Source organism: Mchenga conophoros, linkage group LG7, assembly GCF_057382185.1.
Source record: "Mchenga conophoros isolate Kocher_MC1m ecotype Shallow Benthic linkage group LG7, M_conophoros_male_GT1.1, whole genome shotgun sequence".
NCBI lineage: Eukaryota > Metazoa > Chordata > Actinopteri > Cichliformes > Cichlidae > Mchenga > Mchenga conophoros.
In genome coordinates this window covers 57,888,955-57,909,185 of record NC_140532.1, presented here as the reverse complement: position 1 = coordinate 57,909,185, position 20,231 = coordinate 57,888,955, and the positions used below count along the sequence as shown (strand labels likewise).

The following is a 20,231-nucleotide window of genomic DNA, read 5'->3' as shown; positions in this document are numbered from 1 at the left end:
AAACAAGCTGGGCATAACAACTTCCCAAATCATACAAACTGTAATGTATGTTTGCACTGATTGCCGATCACGCTTCAACTGAGTCGTCCTCGGTCAGAAGGAATGGCACTCCACAGTGAGGTAGTTCAAATAACTTTACTAAGGAGGTGGCAGATGACATCAACAGGATGTACAGCGTTGGTAGGGAGGCATTACAGTATTCACATGCAGGTAAAGGGGGTGTGAGTGTGTATATGGGTGTGTGTGTGGTCATCTGTAAACAGAAAGAACAAACATTTGTATTAACCACTATGGATAGCAGTGTACCCCTTCTACAGTACTGTGGGTTTCCAGCGTAATGTTATATAATCTGCCATAACCTCATGGCCACTAGATGGCACCCTAAGACCATAAATGAATTTCTGGCTCGTATATACATTGGCAAACCAGACCTCTGCAAATTACAACGCTTCAGAGAATAAACATAGTAAATAGTTACATCCACCTACAACCACAATGCTTGACAGTAAGTCATATATGGAATGAAATCTGGGCTGAACACAAGCCTGCCTGTAGTAGGTCAAAAAACGTATCTTAGCGATAGCAACGGGACTAGCTTCTTACGTAGCAAATTACACAGATAAAGTCAAACAAGCATCGCTCTCATCTTACAATACTCACATAGTAAGCACGCACACAGTATTAACTCACACAGGAATGCAAGTAAATACGTTATCCTCCGACACACCTCTCATCTGCGCAGAACTGCGCTGAACACGTTCCCAACCGGAAGTACAGATACCAAGGTGCATCATGGGTAACGTAGTATAAACAGTTACAATGAACAAGCGGACTTTTAACACAAACAAATCATACAAACAAAAGCATATTACCACATTAAAGTTATACCAACACACAAATTATTTTATACCACTACTTCTTTTACTTTACTGTTTAGTTTCCTGTATACCTCAGTCTTTCTTTATAGTTTCCTTGGGGAACAGAAGGATGAGCTGAGAAACTGGACATAGGTAAATCCGTGGAGCACCTTGTTTCACAACCCTAACCTCCACCTTTCTGATTTTATTATCTTGACTAGGGATGTTCTTAACAATGAGACCAATAGGCCATTCATTTCGCTTGGTTGGTCATCCTTCAGTAAGACAATGTCTCCGACTTGCATGTCCCTTTTGTCATTGATCCACTTCTTTCTGGACTGCAGTGTTGTCAAATATTCTTGTCGCCATCGTTTCCAAAAGATGTCGGCTAGACATTGGACATGTCGCCACTGTTTCCTGTATAGGTCTTTCAAGTCAAACACCCCTTCGGGAGCAGACACAACGTTTGCCTTCTGAGTAAGAAGCATTGCTGGTGTCAACACTGTCGGTGACTCTGGATCTGTACTCACCGGAACCAATGGATGAGCATTCATAATTGCCATCACTTCTGCCATCAAGGTGAAGGACTTCATGAGAAAGACGGGTAGGCCCCGACTGCAGCAGCATGGCATCTAAGATCTGATTCAAGACTCCAGCTCAGTCCAAGGCTACGCTGAACAGGAAGAGAATCTGTCCCTAGGTCTAGGTTTTTCAGGTCCTTGGCCAGATCATCAGCTGGAAATGCATCCATTACCTTGCTACTGTTTGAGGCAATTTTGTGTAGCCATAAATTGGACTCAGCTAACATCTTCTGTGTTCTTTGAAGAAGACTGATGGCTTCTGTTTCTGTAGGGAGTGAAGTCAGACAGTTGTCGACATAAAGGTTTCTGGTAACAAACTTCCTTGCATCTTTGCTGTGCTCTGCCTCTCCTGCTTGAGCTGCTTTTCTCAGCCCATAGATCGCCACAGCTGGTGAGGGGTATTGCCAAACACATGCACTGTCATGCGGAACTCTGTCACATCTTTTGAGAGGTCATTGTTTCGGTACCAGAGAAAACGTAGGTAGTTCCGGTGATCTTCCCTTACAGTAAAGCAGTAGAACATCTGCAGTTATTGCTATAAGCTCTTTTCGAAACCGCAGTAGCACTCCAACCAAAGTGTTGTTCAAGTCTGGACCACTTAAAAGGACATCATTCAACGACACCCCCTCGTGTTTGGCGCTCGAGTCAAAAACTACCCGTATTTGTCCAGGCTTTTGCGGATGGTATGCTCCAAACAATGGAAGATACCAGCACTCTTCCTCAGGCTTCAAAGCACGTGCTAACTCTGCTTGCTGAGTGTCAAACATCTTCTGGATGAACTTAACAAAGTGATCTCTTATGTCTGCCTTCCTGTCAAGACTCTGCTTGAGAGTGTGCAGTCGTTTAAGAGCCTGCTGGCGGTTGTTTGGCAGTCGCTGCCTATGTGTTGCAAAGGGCAGAGGTGATCGAGATGACGTCGATGCTTGATGCACCAATGTAACCCATCTGTATGTTACGTCTGTCTATGCATTGTGTTCTGGCATGAAAGTAAGAGACAGGAGACAGCACTGGGTCTTTGGCTTTTTACTGCACATCTGCAACACAGAAATAAAGGCCTGAGCTGTGTGTGTCGCGTCTGCCAGGACACCTCTCCTCCGGCCATGCTGAAAGGAGCGGTGACCGGGGCACACATGCACGCGCCTACGTCATATGTAGCGCGCACACACATGAACACACACAGACTCAGATCACACAGGCAGGAGATTAAAATGCAAAATGAAATATTTAATTTAAAAAAAAGGTGTTTGGGGTGAAATTTACAAGTATTTAACACATATGTTACATGAGCCTCAATAGATTTTCTTTGTACACTGGCTGTGATCAGCTGCTGCGGCTCTGAGATTTTGTTAATATTTGTAGATTTACACATTTGAATTCAAGAAGATGTAAGCAGATGTTTTTAATGAATTGTTTTGGCTGATTTCCAACGCCAAGTTTATCAAATGTCACTGAGTAGTCCTTATCATTCTCCATTGCTGTGTGACGTTTGCTCTCACTCTTTCCTCTACCTGGGAAACACAAGTGGACACAGTGTGCAGGCTGAACACAAACAGTTTGTGTGTCTGCTGATACTTGTTAACTTGTTAACTGAAACATTGCCTTTTAATTTACCTGCTATATTACTCCTTTTATGCTCGCTCCTCTTCTGTAGGTCTATCTAGATTCTGAAGTATCACAAATATATCTTATGTACATTGACACTCGTTTTGATGTGGCAAAACTCCCCAAAACAAACATACAATAAGTTATGCATAAATTACACGTTTTTGCCTTTTCCGTCACTTTATATGTAATAATCCTTGGTGAAACACCGTTAGGATAGTCCTTTGTGTATAGGGATGGGTATCGTCTAGGTTTTATCAGATACTGATGCCACACCGGTACTTTTGAAATGGTGCCAGTGCTTAAACAGTGCTCGAACCGGTGCTTAAAGAATGGAAAACACAAACTTTGTCCAAAAACCTCTCATGTTTAGCTGTGTTTTTTTGTAAAAAGATAACAATGTTAGCCTTTTCTGCAGCTATAGGGCATATATGGTATCACTCTTGGCTGGAAGCAGTGCTTAAACAATGGAAAAAACACAAACTTTGTCCAAAGACCTCTCATGTTTAGCTGTTTTCCACTTTTTCTTTGGTCATTTTAGCTTTTTTGGCCAGGGTGAAGGGAGTATCTGCCATCAAACAAGAAGACAGCCGCATGTAACTACGACGGTGTTTGTTAGGTCACCTTACATGCATTAATTTAATAACGTGGTTAGCCTACTCAACGTAAATTACACACGAACAACATTAAGCCACATTAAGAGAAGAACGGCTGCTGCTAGCATTATCATCTGCCATCATTTCTGCTACACTGGCAGGGCTAGGGCCAGGACTCTCCTCTTCGGGTTCTAGGGGGATGTTGCTAACTCCAGATCCGATAACAGGCACCACACCCGCAGTAGATGTGCTTGGTGTGAGGTCTTGCAGCAAGCTATCAAACACGGCGCATTTCTCGGCTTTTAACAAAATGCTATACGTCGCCAGGTGTTTCATCAGATTCGAGGTGTTACCTCCTTTGACAGTATCACAGTATCACCTTAAAGCACTTGTTGCAGGCTGCTGAGTTTGCATCTTTTGCTGTGAAGTACAGCCAGACTTTTGACCGCTTCGCCTTGGGCATTTTTAATCTGTAGCTCTGCTCTAAAAGAACATACCTACCTGGGCCCACCTACTATCCTTGGAAAGGTAAAATGATTGGCTAGAATCCAAAGTGTATGACATCTCAAGAAAAAAAAGCACCGAAATAAAGCAATGAAATGTGCGGTGCTTTTCGGTCTGATTACTACCGTTTATGTCAGAACTGGTGCCATAATGGCACCGGATACCGGTACCCATCCATATTTGTGTATTAACTGTTTAGTTTCAAACCACTTTGATATTTGAAGGTATGCAGTGATGTGAAATGAAGTACTTTGTTATTTGTCACCTCTACGACTGATTTAAATTAGATTAATTTTGGACAAAAAATAAAAAAAATAATATGAATTATAAGCTTATGGGAATCAAAGAGCATAATACACCTGCCACTGCCTTTCCCCCTCTAATAATTACATTTCAGTTAGATTAAAGACACAGATTTATCTCTCTTCAAATCTTTGCATGTGGACTGTGGTTGCTAGAAATATAAAAACTGTATTACAGAGTCGTTTTAAAAATTGTTTGGGTTTAGGGCTGACAGAGTCTTTGTGTGTGTTTGTGGTTGACTGTGTGTGTTTAGATATAATGTTTTAAAGAATGGTTGTCCTTTTTTTTCAGAAGCTGAGGAGCTGTATCAGAAACGTATTTTAACAATAACTGGAATCTGCATTGCGCTCCTAGTCGTTGGAATCATGTGTGTGGTTGCCTACTGCAAAACCAAGTAATGTCATTAATGCCATTTTTTGTTTTTCATTGTATACTATGTAGGTACTGTCCCTGATTTTATTATAGTTTCATATTGTACCGCCAAATTCAGGGTGCAGTTTCTCTTTTGTAGTTGTGGTTGAATAAATGAATGCAAAATGTATAAAAAAGAAGGGGCATCAATAAAAGAAAGTATTCAGATCAAAGAATAAAAAAAGATGTTAAGATGAGATACTCTGAAGTATTTTAATTAGTAGATGCTCAATTGTACAATTTTAATTGTGCAGTAGACCTCCTTGGTTCAAACATTAGTATAGACTATTAGTTTTACAATTTTTGTAATTGAAAATGTATGTTTGTTTAATATCTGATTCAAAGCATGATTTGATGTGTCTTTTATTGTGATTTAGCTACAAAAGTCTGTTACATTCATCCATTGCACTTCTTCACACAGTGAAACCATTATAACATTTCTAAAGTTACCTATAAAGCTGGACATCATCCACAATTCAATGATCAGAGATACGGTAAAACCAAGTGGGCTGAGAGAATTTTGAGGAATTTGTGTTGCTCGTGGCCAATACAACCATATTCATTGTACTGTTGTACAATGTTATAAACATAAATTACTTTTGCTAGCATCAACTATGAATTACTTTTACTATCTTTTTGTTTATGTGGGACTGCCATCAGTTATGTATCCAAGTTGCGATCTGGGCTCTTTCACGATCTACTTTGTTTCTTTACAAACAGGAAGCAGAGAAAGAAACTACGGGACCGTTTAAGGCAACGTCTAAGGAATAAGAGGAAGAATACCAGTACTGGTATTGACTCCAATGTGGCAAACTCTACCACTGGACGCCCAAATTCTAACTTGCCTCTTCAAGATTTGCAGCTTATTGGTGTATGCTGTTACTGTTATCAAATAAAAGGAATCACAATTTGAATCTGTAAATTCATAACAGTTGTCAGTGTGGTTTCTGCTTTCTGTTTATAGCAACATAATGGAAAGACAATGAAGCATACAGCTGAAAAGGAGACAGAGACAAACCTTTCCACAAGCAAATATACCTTATCTGTGCATAATCCTACCACACTCACCAACATCTCCAGTCAAAGGTAAGAGAATGACTTTATATTTTCACCTTGGGTATTTGATATTATTGAGTTACTTGGTTACTACTTGGTCGGGGTCCAGGTAACACAAGAGGACACTATATAATGTAGTAATTGAATTTGTTGCCAGAGCAAACTATGTAGGGTACGTGGGACACTGTTTAGCACATATGTGACTTTGGTCATTAGAACCATTAACACTTAAACTCAGAGCACACTTTAAGAAAAGCTGTGTGGGAATTTGATTTTCCTCGTAGAATTGAGCTTTACTTTTAATCTGTGTGTCAAGTGTCAAATCAAGTGTTAGTTGAAATATAGTTGAAAATTGCCTTCCATTTTTAGATAGTGAAATAAATTAACTTGTGAAAAAACTAGTGAACAATAGATTTTGCTCTAAAAACAGCATTAACTACTAAAGTAATACTGATCATAGTCTTGAAATTACATAAAGCTAAAGCTTTATATTACTCTCACCCAGAGTGGCAAAAATACAGACATTCTGTACTTACTTAGAAGTACAGACCAAAAAAAAAAAACTCCATTAAAACTTGAAGTACTAGGGGTGGCTGTAGCTCAGGAGGTAGAGCAGGTCACCTACTGATCGGAAGGTTGGTGGTTTGATCCCTGGCTCCAGTCTGCATGTCAAGTATCCTTAGGCAAGATACTAACCCCAAGTTGCTCTGTGATGCGTCTATCAGAGTATGAATGTGTGTGATAGTAGTTAGAAAGCACTATGTATAGAGAAAGTGCTTGTGAGAATGGGTGTGATTGGGTGAGTGTGGCATGTTGTATACAGCGCTTTGAGTACTTCGGAAGAGTAGAAAAGTGCTATACAGGGAGTGCAGAATTATTAGGCAAATGAATATTTTGTCCACATCATCCTCTGCATGCATGTTGTCTTACTCCAAGCTGTATAGGCTCAAAAGCCTACTACCAATTAAGCATATTAGGTGATGTGCATCTCTGTAATGAGAAGGGGTGTGGTCTAATGACATCAACACCCTATATCAGGTGTGCATAATTATTAGGCAACGTCCTTTCCTTTGGCAGAATGGGTCAAAAGAAGGACTTGACAGGCTCAGAAAAGTCAAAAATAGTGAGATATCTTGCAGAGGGATGCAGCAGTCTCAAAATTGCAATGCTTCTGAAGCGTGATCATCGAACAATCAAGCGTTTCATTCAAAATAGTCAACAGGGTCGCAAGAAGCGTGTGGAAAAACCAAGGCGCAAAATAACTGCCCATGAACTGAGAAAAGTCAAGCGTGCAGCTGCCAAGATGCCACTTGCCACCAGTTTGGCCATATTTCAGAGCTGCAACATCACTGGAGTGCCCAAAAGCACAAGGTGTGCAATACTCAGAGACATGGCCAAGGTAAGAAAGGCTGAAAGACGACCACCACTGAACAAGACACACAAGCTGAAACGTCAAGACTGGGCCAAGAAATATCTCAAGACTGATTTTTCTAAGGTTTTATGGACTGATGAAATGAGAGTGAGTCTTGATGGGCCAGATGGATGGGCCCGTGGCTGGATTGGTAATGGGCAGAGAGCTCCAGTCCGACTCAGACGCCAGCAAGGTGGAGGTGGAGTACTGGTTTGGGCTGGTATCATCAAAGATGAGCTTGTGGGGCCTTTTCGGGTTGAGGATGGAGTCAAGCTCAACTCCCAGTCCTACTGCCAGTTTCTGGAAGACACCTTCTTCAAGCAGTGGTACAGGAAGAAGTCTGCATCCTTTAAGAAAAACATGATTTTCATGCAGGACAATGCTCAATGCTCCATCACACGCGTCCAAGTACTCCACAGCGTGGCTGGCAAGAAAGGGTATAAAAGAAGAAAAACTAATGACATGGCCACCTTGTTCACCTGATCTGAACCCCATTGAGAACCTGTGGTCCATCATCAAATGTGAGATTTACAAGGAGGGAAAACAGTACACCTCTCTGAACAGTGTCTGGGAGGCTGTGGTTGCTGCTGCACGCAATGTTGATGGTGAACAGTTTAAAACACTGACAGAATCCATGGATGGCAGGCTTTTGAGTGTCCTTGCAAAGAAAGGTGGCTATATTGGTCGCTGATTTGTTTTTGTTTTGTTTTTGAATGTCAGAAATGTATATTTGTGAATGTGGAGATGTTATATTGGTTTCACTGGTAAAAATAAATAATTGAAATGGGTATATATTTGTTTTTTGTTAAGTTGCCTAATAATTATGCACAGTAATAGTCACCTACACACACAGATATCCCCCTTAAATAGCTAAAACTAAAAACAAACTAAAAACGACTTCCAAAAACATTCAGCTTTGATATTAATGAGTTTTTTGGGTTCATTGAGAACATGGTTGTTGTTCAATAATAAAATTATTCCTCAAAAATACAACTTGCCTAATAATTCTGCACTCCCTGTATAAGAATAAGTCCATTTACTAATTCAACTTCTTTACTCAAATAAAAGCGAAAAAGTACAGGCTCTGAAATATACTCCAATTAAGAAAGTAAAAAGTTGTTGCTTGTTGGAAGATGATTCAACCAGCAGTTTTTTTACAAAGTTAACTGAACCTGGCGCTATAGTAGCCCAGCTTATACTTGAATTACTTTAGTAGAAGATGGAAATTGAAAAAGAAGGAAAAAAACCCCAAACTTTTTCTTGTCTCTAACCAGCAAAATGAGTATGGAAGGGATTAAAGTGGGATTCAGCACATGGAGGAACCCTAAAATTGTAGTCAATAGGGAAAATAATCACAACTCAAAGAACTTTCTATTGAGAACTCCAGCAGATTTTTCACAAACTGTGATTAACTGAGCTGGGCTACTACTGCTCTAAGTTTTACTGCTCTTGTGGATTTACACAACTGAATAGATCAGTGGCACCCAAACTTTTTTTGCTTTTTTGCAATTTGTTTTACAAGAAGATCTTCAGGGTCTTTGAATTAAACTGCAGCCTCTTAGTTGAATCACAGGTAAGATCAATGAACTGTTCCTCCTTGTATGTGCTGAAGTCAGCAGGGGGTGTTGGACTGAAGGGGTCACGGATCCAGTCATATTATTTGGAATCTTGCACCAGGTAATGTCTCTGGAAATGTTGCTGAAGGGCAGACGTGTTTGTTCATGCATGGGATCACTGTATTCTGCAGCTTGTTGTCTTCAATGAATGATTTCAAATTCTCAAATGAGTCCACGTTTCTATCTTTCACTCGTTGCTTCCACATTTCAAGTTTTCTGACAAATGATGTGACTTTATCTGTCAGATGTGGGAGGTGAGTGTTCCTGCCCTGCATCTGTAAATTTAGTTCATTGAGTTTCAGGAACATGTCACTGAGGTATGCCAGTTTCATGAGAAAGTTGTTACAGTTAAATTTGTTGGTAAGATCACTGCCCTCTTTCTTCAAAAAGCTGCGGATCTCATCTCGCAGTTCAAAGACCTCTCTCCTTCCCACATGACAGCCATTGGGACTCGCTGTGATACAAAACGGCTGTGTAGTTGGAGCCCATTTCTTCACACAGTGCCGAAAAAATCTGGGCTTTCACAGGTCGTGTTTTGATGTAGTTGACTGTGGCGATGACATCAGTCATTACCAGTATGGGCCCATGTATAAAAAAGTTATAGTATTACTAGTAATAGACTGCAGCGAGAACTGCCAGCATCTGAGCCAGACTCTGTCTGTCTCGCTCATCATGGTCACCTAAATGCACAGTAATGGCAGGTTTTGTAATAAGGCAGATCACGCTAACATAATATGCACTGTTAGTTGATTATTTACCTGCCGCATTAACGGGAGAAGACGTGCAAACGTTACCGCTGCTGCTGGGTTGAGATTCACGAGTCCGGAGCGGAATTAAAAACACGACATTCATTTAAGGTCATTGTGCGTTTTGTGAGAAAATGCTTTTGCATATTCGTAGTGTTTCCTCCCTTAAACAAAATATCTACTTTATACTTTACAAGTATTGCAAGTTGCCCTGTTGTCATCTGTTCTCGAAAAGTATAACCAAACTTTTGAGCGTTTGAGCCGCCATGTTTCCTGCCAGGTAAATGACGCTCCGCAACGTGGTGACGTCATTCGGGGAAACTGGAATCGATAAGGGAATCGTTTGCAAAAATGGCAAACAATTCCAAGGAATTGAAACAGTGGGAACCGGTTCTCAACAAGAACCGGTTTTTGATACCCATCCCTACTCATTACCCACCGTTGTGCAGGTGAAGCCAAGCGCAAGAAATGCTTCATCATATTTTCTGCTTTTTGGTTTGGAAGGAAGTGGGTTTGTATGCATATTTGGTGATGCTTCAACTTCTGCTTTTCGTTTGTGTGCGAGCCCCGTCAAAAACCTGTCCATTATGCTAGCTAGCAGAGTTCTTTTTTTTTTTTTTTTTTGGTTAATTCATACCAAAAATTGCAATTGCTCTGCGCCCTAGACAGTTTCTGTTACTTGGGTGGTTCATTAACAACTAAAGCACAACATTGCCTAATTACCACAGACCTTAAGAAGATATACAAATTGTACTTTGGCTGTCCACTGGGTGACCAGGATAAATCTTGGGGTCAACATTTCTCCTGCAACAGTTGTTCCAGTGGACTTGCTAACTCTGCAAAAAGCAGCAATGCTATTTGCAATCCTGATGGTGTGGCAGAAACCGTGAGATCATCTCAATGATTGCTATTTTTGCCATGTGAAGACTTAGAGACTTAGAGACTTAGAGCTATTTATTGTCATTGTGCAGTTTCTTGCACAGCGAAATTGGGTAGCTAGACCACAAAGGTGCAAAAGTAAGAAGAAGAGAAACCAATATACAACGAAGGGGGGAAAATAAATAAATACAATAAAAAGCAGTGTATATGTATACATATATGTGAGTGAAACTATATACAATGGTGTATGTGTAAGAAACATTGAAATAGACTGGGACCAAAATATTGCACATGAGCCAAAAATATTGCACAGAACATGGAAAGACTTAGATATTGCACATAGATGATCAACAGCACTGTCAGAGTGGATGTGTTGGGGAAGTCTTTACACATTCTTAGTTTGCATTAAGAGTTCTGACAGCCCACGGGAAGAAGCTGTTCTTTAGTCTGCTGGTTTTGCACCTGATGGATCTGAGCCTTTTTCCAGAGGGCAGGATGTTGAAGAGGTGGAGGTTAGGATGGAGGTGGTCCTTTATAATTCCCCTGGCTCTGGAGAGACATCTTGAGCTGGCAATTAAGTCCAGGGAGGGGAGTGGACAGCCAATCACCTTCTCTGCAGTTTTGATGACCCTCTGTAGTCTCTTCTTGTCAGCTGTTGTGCAACCAGTGTACTACACAGGGATGGCGTGCACCAGCACACTCTCGATAGTGGCACGGTAGAAGGACACTAGGAGTTCAGTCTGCCTTATAGGCAAACTGGTGGGGGTCGAAGCTGGGTGGGAGGCACAGGCTTTGAGCACTCTACCAGGTATTCCGTCGGGCCCAGCAGCTTTCCTCTGATTTACTGCTCTGAACACATTGCGGACCTGATGTTGTTGGAGGCTAAATGTGTGGGGGCTGTGCTCAGAGGACGCTGTGGGCAGGGTGGTGTGCATGGTGGGGGTGACTGCAGTTTTCTCGAAGCGGTTAAAAAATGGTTAAGTTCCTCTGCTAATGAGCTGTCCATATTATCTATATTTGTCCCATTGGCTTTGTAATTGGTTATGTGTTTCAGGCCCTCCCATACCTTCCTGGAGTTGTTATCAGAGAGGTGATCTGATAGCTTGTTTGAATAGTCCAGTTTTGCTGCTCTGATGCCTTTTTAAGGTCTGCTCTTGCTCTGCTGTACATGTCCTGGTCCCCAGATTTGTATGCACAGTTGCGTACCTTTAACAGTGACTGAACCTTGCTTGTCATCCATGGTTTACAGTTGGGGTAGACCCGGACCCGCTTTTCTGTGGTGACAGTGTCTATGCAGTGTTTGATGTAACCCAGCACTGCGGTTCTGTGAGTCTCTAGGTCATCCTGTTCAAAGACACTCCACTCTTTGTGAGCAAAACAGTCCTGCAATTGAGCGAGAGCTTCCTCAGAAATGGTATAAATGGTTCTGATGGTGGACTTTGTCCTTTTCCTGAGTGGTGTGTATGCCGGGACAATGAGTAGGGAGAGGTGGTCGGACATACTCAGGTGGGGGAGGGGAACAGATCTGTAGGCTTGCTTAATATTTGAGTCAACATGATCCAAGGTGTTATTTCCTCTCGTAGGGCATTTCACATGTTGTACAAATTTAGGCAGCACAGTTCTTAAGCATGCTCTGTTGAAATCCCCTGCAATGATGTGTACTCCCTCTGGGTATGTCCGTTGCTGTTCAGAGATTATGTCATGCAGGTATGCAAGGGCTGAGCTAGCATTAGCGTCTGGTGGTATGTAGACTGCTGTTATTAGCACTGCAGGCAGTTCTCTGGGCAAGTAGAAAGGTCTGCACATGACAGACATTTCCTCTATGTCCGGGGAGCAGACTGTGGTGATGATCTTAGTGTTTGTGCACCAGTTTGCGTTCCTTCCGCCGCCTGCGTTTCTTGGCAGAGCCAATAACAATCCACGGAGAACCCGATGTTCTGGCTATCTCCGGGGGGATGTTGTGCACCCTCTGATAATCACTGGTAATTGGGATCTGGCTCTTATATCCGATCTTGCATAATTCCAGATGGTTGTCGGAAAATTTGGCTTTACATAATAAGATAAACAAAAGAATAATAAAAAGAGGAGAAACAAAAAGGAAAGGCACCTAAGTGGAGAGCATAGAGCTGCTGCGTCTGTGTGCGCCGCCATCTTAATTGAAGACAAAAGGATTCTCTGAAAAAACAAGCACAAAATTGTATATATCCCACCCTGGATTCTACAATAAGGTCTGTTCCTCATGATGACCACATGATGGATTAGCTTCTGTAGAAGGTGGTAAGGAACATATTCAAGGCGGATCTAGTTACAATCCAGAGTCATCAGATCCTGATTACGTGACCAATGAAGATTCAGAACCAGAGACTTTTACACAAGTAGAGCTGAACAATCTCGTTTGTGATCTGAATCTGTCAAAAGACAAACTTTATTGCTTTGAGGGTTAAGCAGAAGAATGTGCTTACCAAGGGTGTTACTGTAAACTCACTACAGAAGTCAAAGTCATAACTTGACAGCGTTCTTCACTCCTGATGGCTCACTGTGCTATTGTCATGACATCAACAGAACATCAACATTTAGCAGTTTGTCACAAGAGCATGTTCCCGCTGAATGGCGTCTCTTCATTGATTCTTCACAAAGAAGCTTGAAGGCAGTCCTACTCCATATTGGAAATGCCAAACCAAGTATGCCGATTGCCCATTCTGTTTATCTAAAGGAGTCCTATGACAATATGAAGACACTGTTTGAATTAGTCACGTATAAAAATCCTTAGTGGAACATCTGTGGTGATCTGAAGGTGATTGGTATTTTGATTGGAATGCGAGGAGAATTCACCAAATAATGCTGTTTCCTGTGCCTGAGGTACAGCCGATCTACTGTGGAACATTATATCAAGCGTGACTGGCAGCCATAAGATGCCTAGGAGCCAGGAACAAGCACTGTCAGGTTTCTGCCTCTGCCTTGAGGTAGGCTTGATGAAAAATCTTGTCAAGGCCATGAGCAAAGCAAACTCATCAGGTTTTCAGTACCTTGCTGAAAGGTTTCCAAAGATGAATCCTGCAAAAATGAAGGAAGGGATATTTATTGGTCTGCAGATCAAGACTGTTTTGCAGGATGAAAGTTTGGGAGGCGCTCAAGTGGCTCGAAAGCTTTCTGGGCATTACCTAGTCACCTGCATAAAAGGAAGGAGTTCAGCATCTGCTTAATTCCTACCAGAAACTGGGTTGTCGAATGTCAATAAAAAAACATTTCCTGCACTCTTACCTCAAATTATTTCCAGAAAATCTTGGCATGGTGAGTGATGAACAGGGAGTGTTTTCATCAGGACATTAAGTTAACCGTTTTATGCGTGAATTATGACAACCTCAATCAGGATTTTTTTTCTTAAGTATTTTTATTCATCTTTAGGCATAAAAAAAGATGAATAAAATATTTAAGAAAATATCCTGATTGAGGTTGTCATAATTAATGCATAAAAGGGTTAAATAACAATAATTACAAGGAAACACGTCATACGCCAGGGTAAGGAGTGACACATCAGTGTCCAATGTAGTGGTTTGTGTGCAAGTATACCATCAACACTGACACAAATACAAGAAAATGGCCTTTGAATAGCTGTCCACCACTGACTGACTACTTGTGGATGCTGTACTGTACAAATCCAGACATAGTATACACAAGGGTTTTTAAATAAATGGTGGTAGCTGACTGACACTGACCTGAATATTTATTGAGTACTGAAACAGTTAATTGATTGGTGCCTGTGGTTTAATAAAGACACTATGCAAATCCATTGCAAATTAATATTACTCATAATTCAAAAAGTTAATGTGAGAAAAAAAACTAAAAGCAGATCTATAAACTGGTTTAGAAAAGTGTGTTGTGTTTCTGATTATTACAAACATGTTTTTGTTTACCTGTGTTATCAGAGACAATGGTTCTATGGCACATAAATTTAATAGTAATAATTGTGTAATTTCCATTTTCCTGTTCTATCAAAGTTACTTGAAAAGGTTATGGCAGAACAATTAACTGATCATCAACCAATCAATCAACTGTTTTATCCAACACATTTTGGTTTTAGATGTTCTACAAAAAATGAAAACCGTTACTTTGCTGAGAATGTTATGTGCAATTTAGATGATGATAAAGTTGTGCCAACAGTGTTTTTTGACCTAAACATGGCAGTTGGCTTATAGCATAGGTGTCAAACTCTGGCCCGCGGGCCAAATTTGGCCCGCAGCCTAATTACAGGGAGTGCAGAATTATTAGGCAAGTTGTATTTTGAGGAATAATTTTATTATTGAACAACAACCATGTTCTCAATGAACCCAAAAAACTCATTAATATCAAAGCTGAATGTTTTTGGAAGTCGTTTTTAGTTTGTTTTTAGTTTTAGCTATTTAAGGGGGATATCTGTGTGTGCAGGTGACTATTACTGTGCATAATTATTAGGCAACTTAACAAAAAACAAATATATACCCATTTCAATTATTTATTTTTACCAGTGAAACCAATATAACATCTCCACATTCACAAATATACATTTCTGACATTCAAAAACAAAACAAAAACAAATCAGCGACCAATATAGCCACCTTTCTTTGCAAGGACACTCAAAAGCCTGCCATCCATGGATTCTGTCAGTGTTTTGATCTGTTCACCATCAACATTGCGTGCAGCAGCAACCACAGCCTCCCAGACACTGTTCAGAGAGGTGTACTGTTTTCCCTCCTTGTAAATCTCACATTTGATGATGGACCACAGGTTCTCAATGGGGTTCAGATCAGGTGAACAAGGTGGCCATGTCATTAGTTTTTCTTCTTTTATACCCTTTCTTGCCAGCCACGCTGTGGAGTACTTGGACGCGTGTGATGGAGCATTGTCCTGCATGAAAATCATGTTTTTCTTGAAGGATGCAGACTTCTTCCTGTACCACTGCTTGAAGAAGGTGTCTTCCAGAAACTGGCAGTAGGACTGGGAGTTGAGCTTGACTCCATCCTCAACCCGAAAAGGCCCCACAAGCTCATCTTTGATGATACCAGCCCAAACCAGTACTCCACCTCCACCTTGCTGGCGTCTGAGTCGGACTGGAGCTCTCTGCCCTTTACCAATCCAGCCACGGGCCCATCCATCTGGCCCATCAAGACTCACTCTCATTTCATCAGTCCATAAAACCTTAGAAAAATCAGTCTTGAGATATTTCTTGGCCCAGTCTTGACGTTTCAGCTTGTGTGTCTTGTTCAGTGGTGGTCGTCTTTCAGCCTTTCTTACCTTGGCCATGTCTCTGAGTATTGCACACCTTGTGCTTTTGGGCACTCCAGTGATGTTGCAGCTCTGAAATATGGCCAAACTGGTGGCAAGTGGCATCTTGGCAGCTGCACGCTTGACTTTTCTCAGTTCATGGGCAGTTATTTTGCGCCTTGGTTTTTCCACACGCTTCTTGCGACCCTGTTGACTATTTTGAATGAAACGCTTGATTGTTCGATGATCACGCTTCAGAAGCTTTGCAATTTTGAGACTGCTGCATCCCTCTGCAAGATATCTCACTATTTTTGACTTTTCTGAGCCTGTCAAGTCCTTCTTTTGACCCATTTTGCCAAAGGAAAGGACGTTGCCTAATAATTATGCACACCTGATATAGGGTGTTGATGTCATTAGACCACACCCCTTCTCATTACAGAGATGCACATCACCTAATATGCTTAATTGGTAGTAGGCTTTCGAGCCTATACAGCTTGGAGTAAGACAACATGCATGCAGAGGATGATGTGGACAAAATACTCATTTGCCTAGTAATTCTGCACTCCCTGTACATTTGGCCCGCGGAGCCATACCAAATTACTATTAGAGCTGGCCTACTGGTATTATACAGTTAATATATATATTGTTTAGTATTAAGCTTTGCTTGTTCCATATTCAGTTTTTCAGCAAAACTTGTTTGAGTCCATAAGAAAAGATTCATTCTTATATCTAGAGGAAGATTTTTTTTTTCAATAAATATTAACGTTAGCCCGCGACTTTGTTCCAGTTTTGAATTTTGGCCCACTGTGTATTTGAGTTTGACACCCCTTGCTTATAGTGTCAAAAAGACAGTCTGTGTAAACTGTTTAAATTTGATTTTTCAAAATACACAGTTAATTGGTTTGAGCCATGTTGTATTATGGTTTTATTTAATTGAATGTTGTAATTTTGTTTGTTTGGATTTTGAATATAAAAGCCAAAAAGTGACAAAAAAAATGAATGTTTGTGAATTTGTGATACCTATAAACTCTATGTGCAGCATATCAGTTTCATGCTCCAAATTGAAACTGTTTAAATGTTAAACTGTATTGTCCCTTTTTAAATAAATAAATTGTCCGGGCAACAAATTAGTTCTTTGATTGAGATATGAGCAGGTCTAGCCCATCGGTTGTTAACAAGAACAGCAAGCCCCCTCCTTTCTGCTTACCACTCACCAAGCTGTCACTGCCACCCCGAACAGTGTGGAAGCCTTCAATAGATACACTGTCATCGGGAATGTCCTGTTTCATCTGTATTTCACTAAAGCACATCAGGCTACACTCCAGATACTCCATCAGACTCCAGAGTAACGCTATTAGTTCATCCATCTTGCTTGTTAGTGACCTAATGATCAAGACAAGAGTAAGAACACCAAGAAAAACTATATATAGTTGTTCCCTCGTTTATCGTGGGTGTTACGTTCTAAACATAACCCGCGATAGGTGAAATCCGCAAAGTTGTATATAACATTTGTATTCTATTGTATATATTATTCTATTTTATTCTATTGTATATAGTATTTTATTTTATTGCATTCCAGTGTTTTCTAATTTCTGCTACATAACTTTGCACTTTTGCTGTAACGAAACAAATTTCCCACCTGTGGGACTAATAAAGGTCATCTTATCTTATCTTATCAATTATTATAGATGTTTTTAAGGCCGTAAAACACCTCACTACACACTTTATAGTTTTCTCAGACAGGCATCGACATTTTCACACGTTTCACTCTTGTTTAAACAATCGCAAAGTTCAAACCTTCATAGAAAAATAAGTCCAGTATTATAGAATGAAACCAAAGATCAAACCCTCTTTTCAGGTCAAGAACATGGGAATAGAGCAGCTGCGAGAGAATGCAAAATTAATGAATCAATGGTGCGGAAGTAGAGAAAGCAAGAAGAATAAGTTGAATAAAGCTTGACTTATCTGATTGTTTGGTTTTGCTTAATGTGCCTTGTAATCCTTTGATGCTGACACTGTTGTGTTTGTTGTCTTCTGCTAGCGAAGATTTATGTAAATTTGACAATTTGGTCTACAGCCGATCAGGACACAGAACTCAATGTGCGGTAAAAAAAAGAAGCAAAACTGGACCCCCCAAAAATACGCGAAACAGCGAGGCCGCGAAAAGTGAACCGCGATATAGCAAGGGATCACTGTACATAATTTTAAACTCTACAGGCAACTTCTTAGCCCACTGAGCACTTGAATAGATATTGACCAAAGTGAACCCTATATATGTAGAGTGCTTTTTCTGTGACTGGCTGTTTACAACCATTCTATCCACGCATCCATCCATCAGAATTCTTCCCCTTATCGGAGGCTAGATCGCCATCCAGCACTCTAAGCAGAGAGCCCAGATCTCCCTCTCCCCAGCCACCTCCTCCCATTTATAAGGACAACACCAAAGCATTCCCAGGGCTTGTATTTGCAACCTCATTCAGTCACTACCCAAAGTTTGTGACCATAGTCGAGGGTGGGGACAGATCTGGCGGTAAATTGACAGCTTCGCTTTTACATTCAGCGCTCCCTTTTTCTACTTTGGGTAGAATCTCACATCGGACCTGTACTGGGTATTCCAGTCTTTTATAGCTGAGGATCTTATTCTGAGGTGCTAATTCTCAGTCCTGCTGCATCTAAACGCTTCAGTGCAAACTGGAGGTCACCACCTCATGATACCAACAGATCCACTTTATCTACAAAAAGCAGGGATGAAATTCTGAGGACACCAGAATCTGTGACAAAGAGTCCAACATGCACCAAAAATGAGTACAACCTATTGGCAGCAATGCAGACCAAGCTCTCACAACAGTTGTGCAGGCCAGATACCGCATACTCTAGAAACTCCCCCAAACGATACTCTGAGAGACACACTCAAAAGCTTTTTCCAAGTGCTCAAAATATATGTAGTCTGGATGGTAAAACTCCCATGCACCCTCACATATCCTTAAGAGTCTAAAGAGATGGTTCAGCATTCCATGATCAGCACAAAAACCACAATGTTTCTCCAGAATCTGAGGCTCGACTAACAGACAAACCCTCCTTTCCAGTACCCAGCTTTGTGATACCCCCATAATTAGAGCATAGGGTAGCATGAGCGAGCCATAACCCCCAGACTTTACTTGCTTCCTCTACAGAGGAACTTTCAGTGAAGGTCCCAGACACGAGTTATTATAAATTAAATCAAATTCAGTTTTTATATAGTGTCAATTCACAACAACAGCCACCTCAAGGTGATTTATGATGTAAGATAAGCATCCCACAGCAATATAAAGAAAGCCCCAACACTCAGATTAACCTTACAGCATTTTTAATAGACAAGGCCAGTTCACAGCATTAAACCGAGTTATACTGTGGCATCAACATAAGCACAGTTTTAAACAGATTTTTTTTATAACTTGGAAAATGAGTTTGCCAAATTAATTATCAACAGTTATTTTTTCTGTGTAGCTGTGGAATTACTGAAAACTGTTTCTGGAGTACTTTAATGTTCCAGAAATCTTAAAATGCAAAGGTTATGAAGTCTCTCGACTCCTGTCCAGTTAGTCTGTTGTACAATATGATACATATTTTTATGAAAATAAATCATCATAATAAGGAGCACAAGTCATTCCTAAGAGAAGTAAAAAATGTTTAAAAATAGTCATCTGAGTAAATATAAGTTTCCAGATTTAAACAAATATAAAATTTGCTCTGTCCTATCACCTGAGGAAAGTCGGGTTGATTAGACTGAGCAGAATTCAGCTTTGAGAATAGAGTTACCTGTGAGAGAGTGAATCTATAACAACACTCACAAAGCAGAAACCCTTGCATGTATCATGGCTTCTTTGTGTGGGTAGCTGCTGAGTTCTACATGCATGGGTTGTTGAATTCACATGTGAAGTTTTAATTGTTGTTAAGAGCATGAGAGCATGTCATGAGAGCAAAAATACTGTCTGTGCTCTCATGACTGTGAGCCTGCCAGAGGGGAGGGAATTAAAAAAGAGTTTGTCCACTGGCATGTGATGTATCCATTTTATGTTTCCTGAAGTGAACAACAAGCTCATTTGTCTTGCTGGTACTGAGGAGCAAGTGGTTGTTCTAACACCAGGATGTGAATCCCTGGACCTCCTCTCTGTAGGTCGTCTCATTGTTGTCGGTTATCATCCCCACCACGGCTGTGTCATCTGCAAAATTGTATATAAAAATTGTGTTATGAATAGGGGTGCAGTCTTGTGTGAAAAGTGAATATGAGAGTGGGCTGAGAACGAAGCCCTGGGGTGTGCCATGGTTGAGGACAGTGCTGTGATGAGTTCTCCAAGTCTGTCATGCTGTGGTCTGCTGGAAAGGCTATCAACTTGGCATAGTAAGAACAGCAGGACAGATAAAACTCCTGGAACAGGGAGTCAGTCT

The 20,231-nt window shown here is 40.8% G+C and overlaps 1 protein-coding gene across 6 annotated transcripts in view; it reads left to right on the top strand.

Annotated features, from left to right (window-relative positions):
* Positions 1-20,231, top strand: part of nrg1 (neuregulin 1) — a 79,766-nt gene that overhangs the window by 36,514 nt on the left and 23,021 nt on the right. For 4 of the 6 annotated variants that reach the window (XM_085280410.1, XM_085280411.1, XM_085280413.1 and 1 more), the window contains 3 exons: positions 4,735-4,837; positions 5,575-5,725; positions 5,819-5,940. In XM_085280410.1, the coding sequence (XP_085136536.1) occupies positions 4,735-4,837; positions 5,575-5,725; positions 5,819-5,940 (376 nt within the window). The remainder of the gene's footprint in view (positions 1-4,734; positions 4,838-5,574; positions 5,726-5,818; positions 5,941-20,231) is intronic. The other 2 variants (XM_085280414.1, XM_085280412.1) reach the window with 1 other exon arrangement.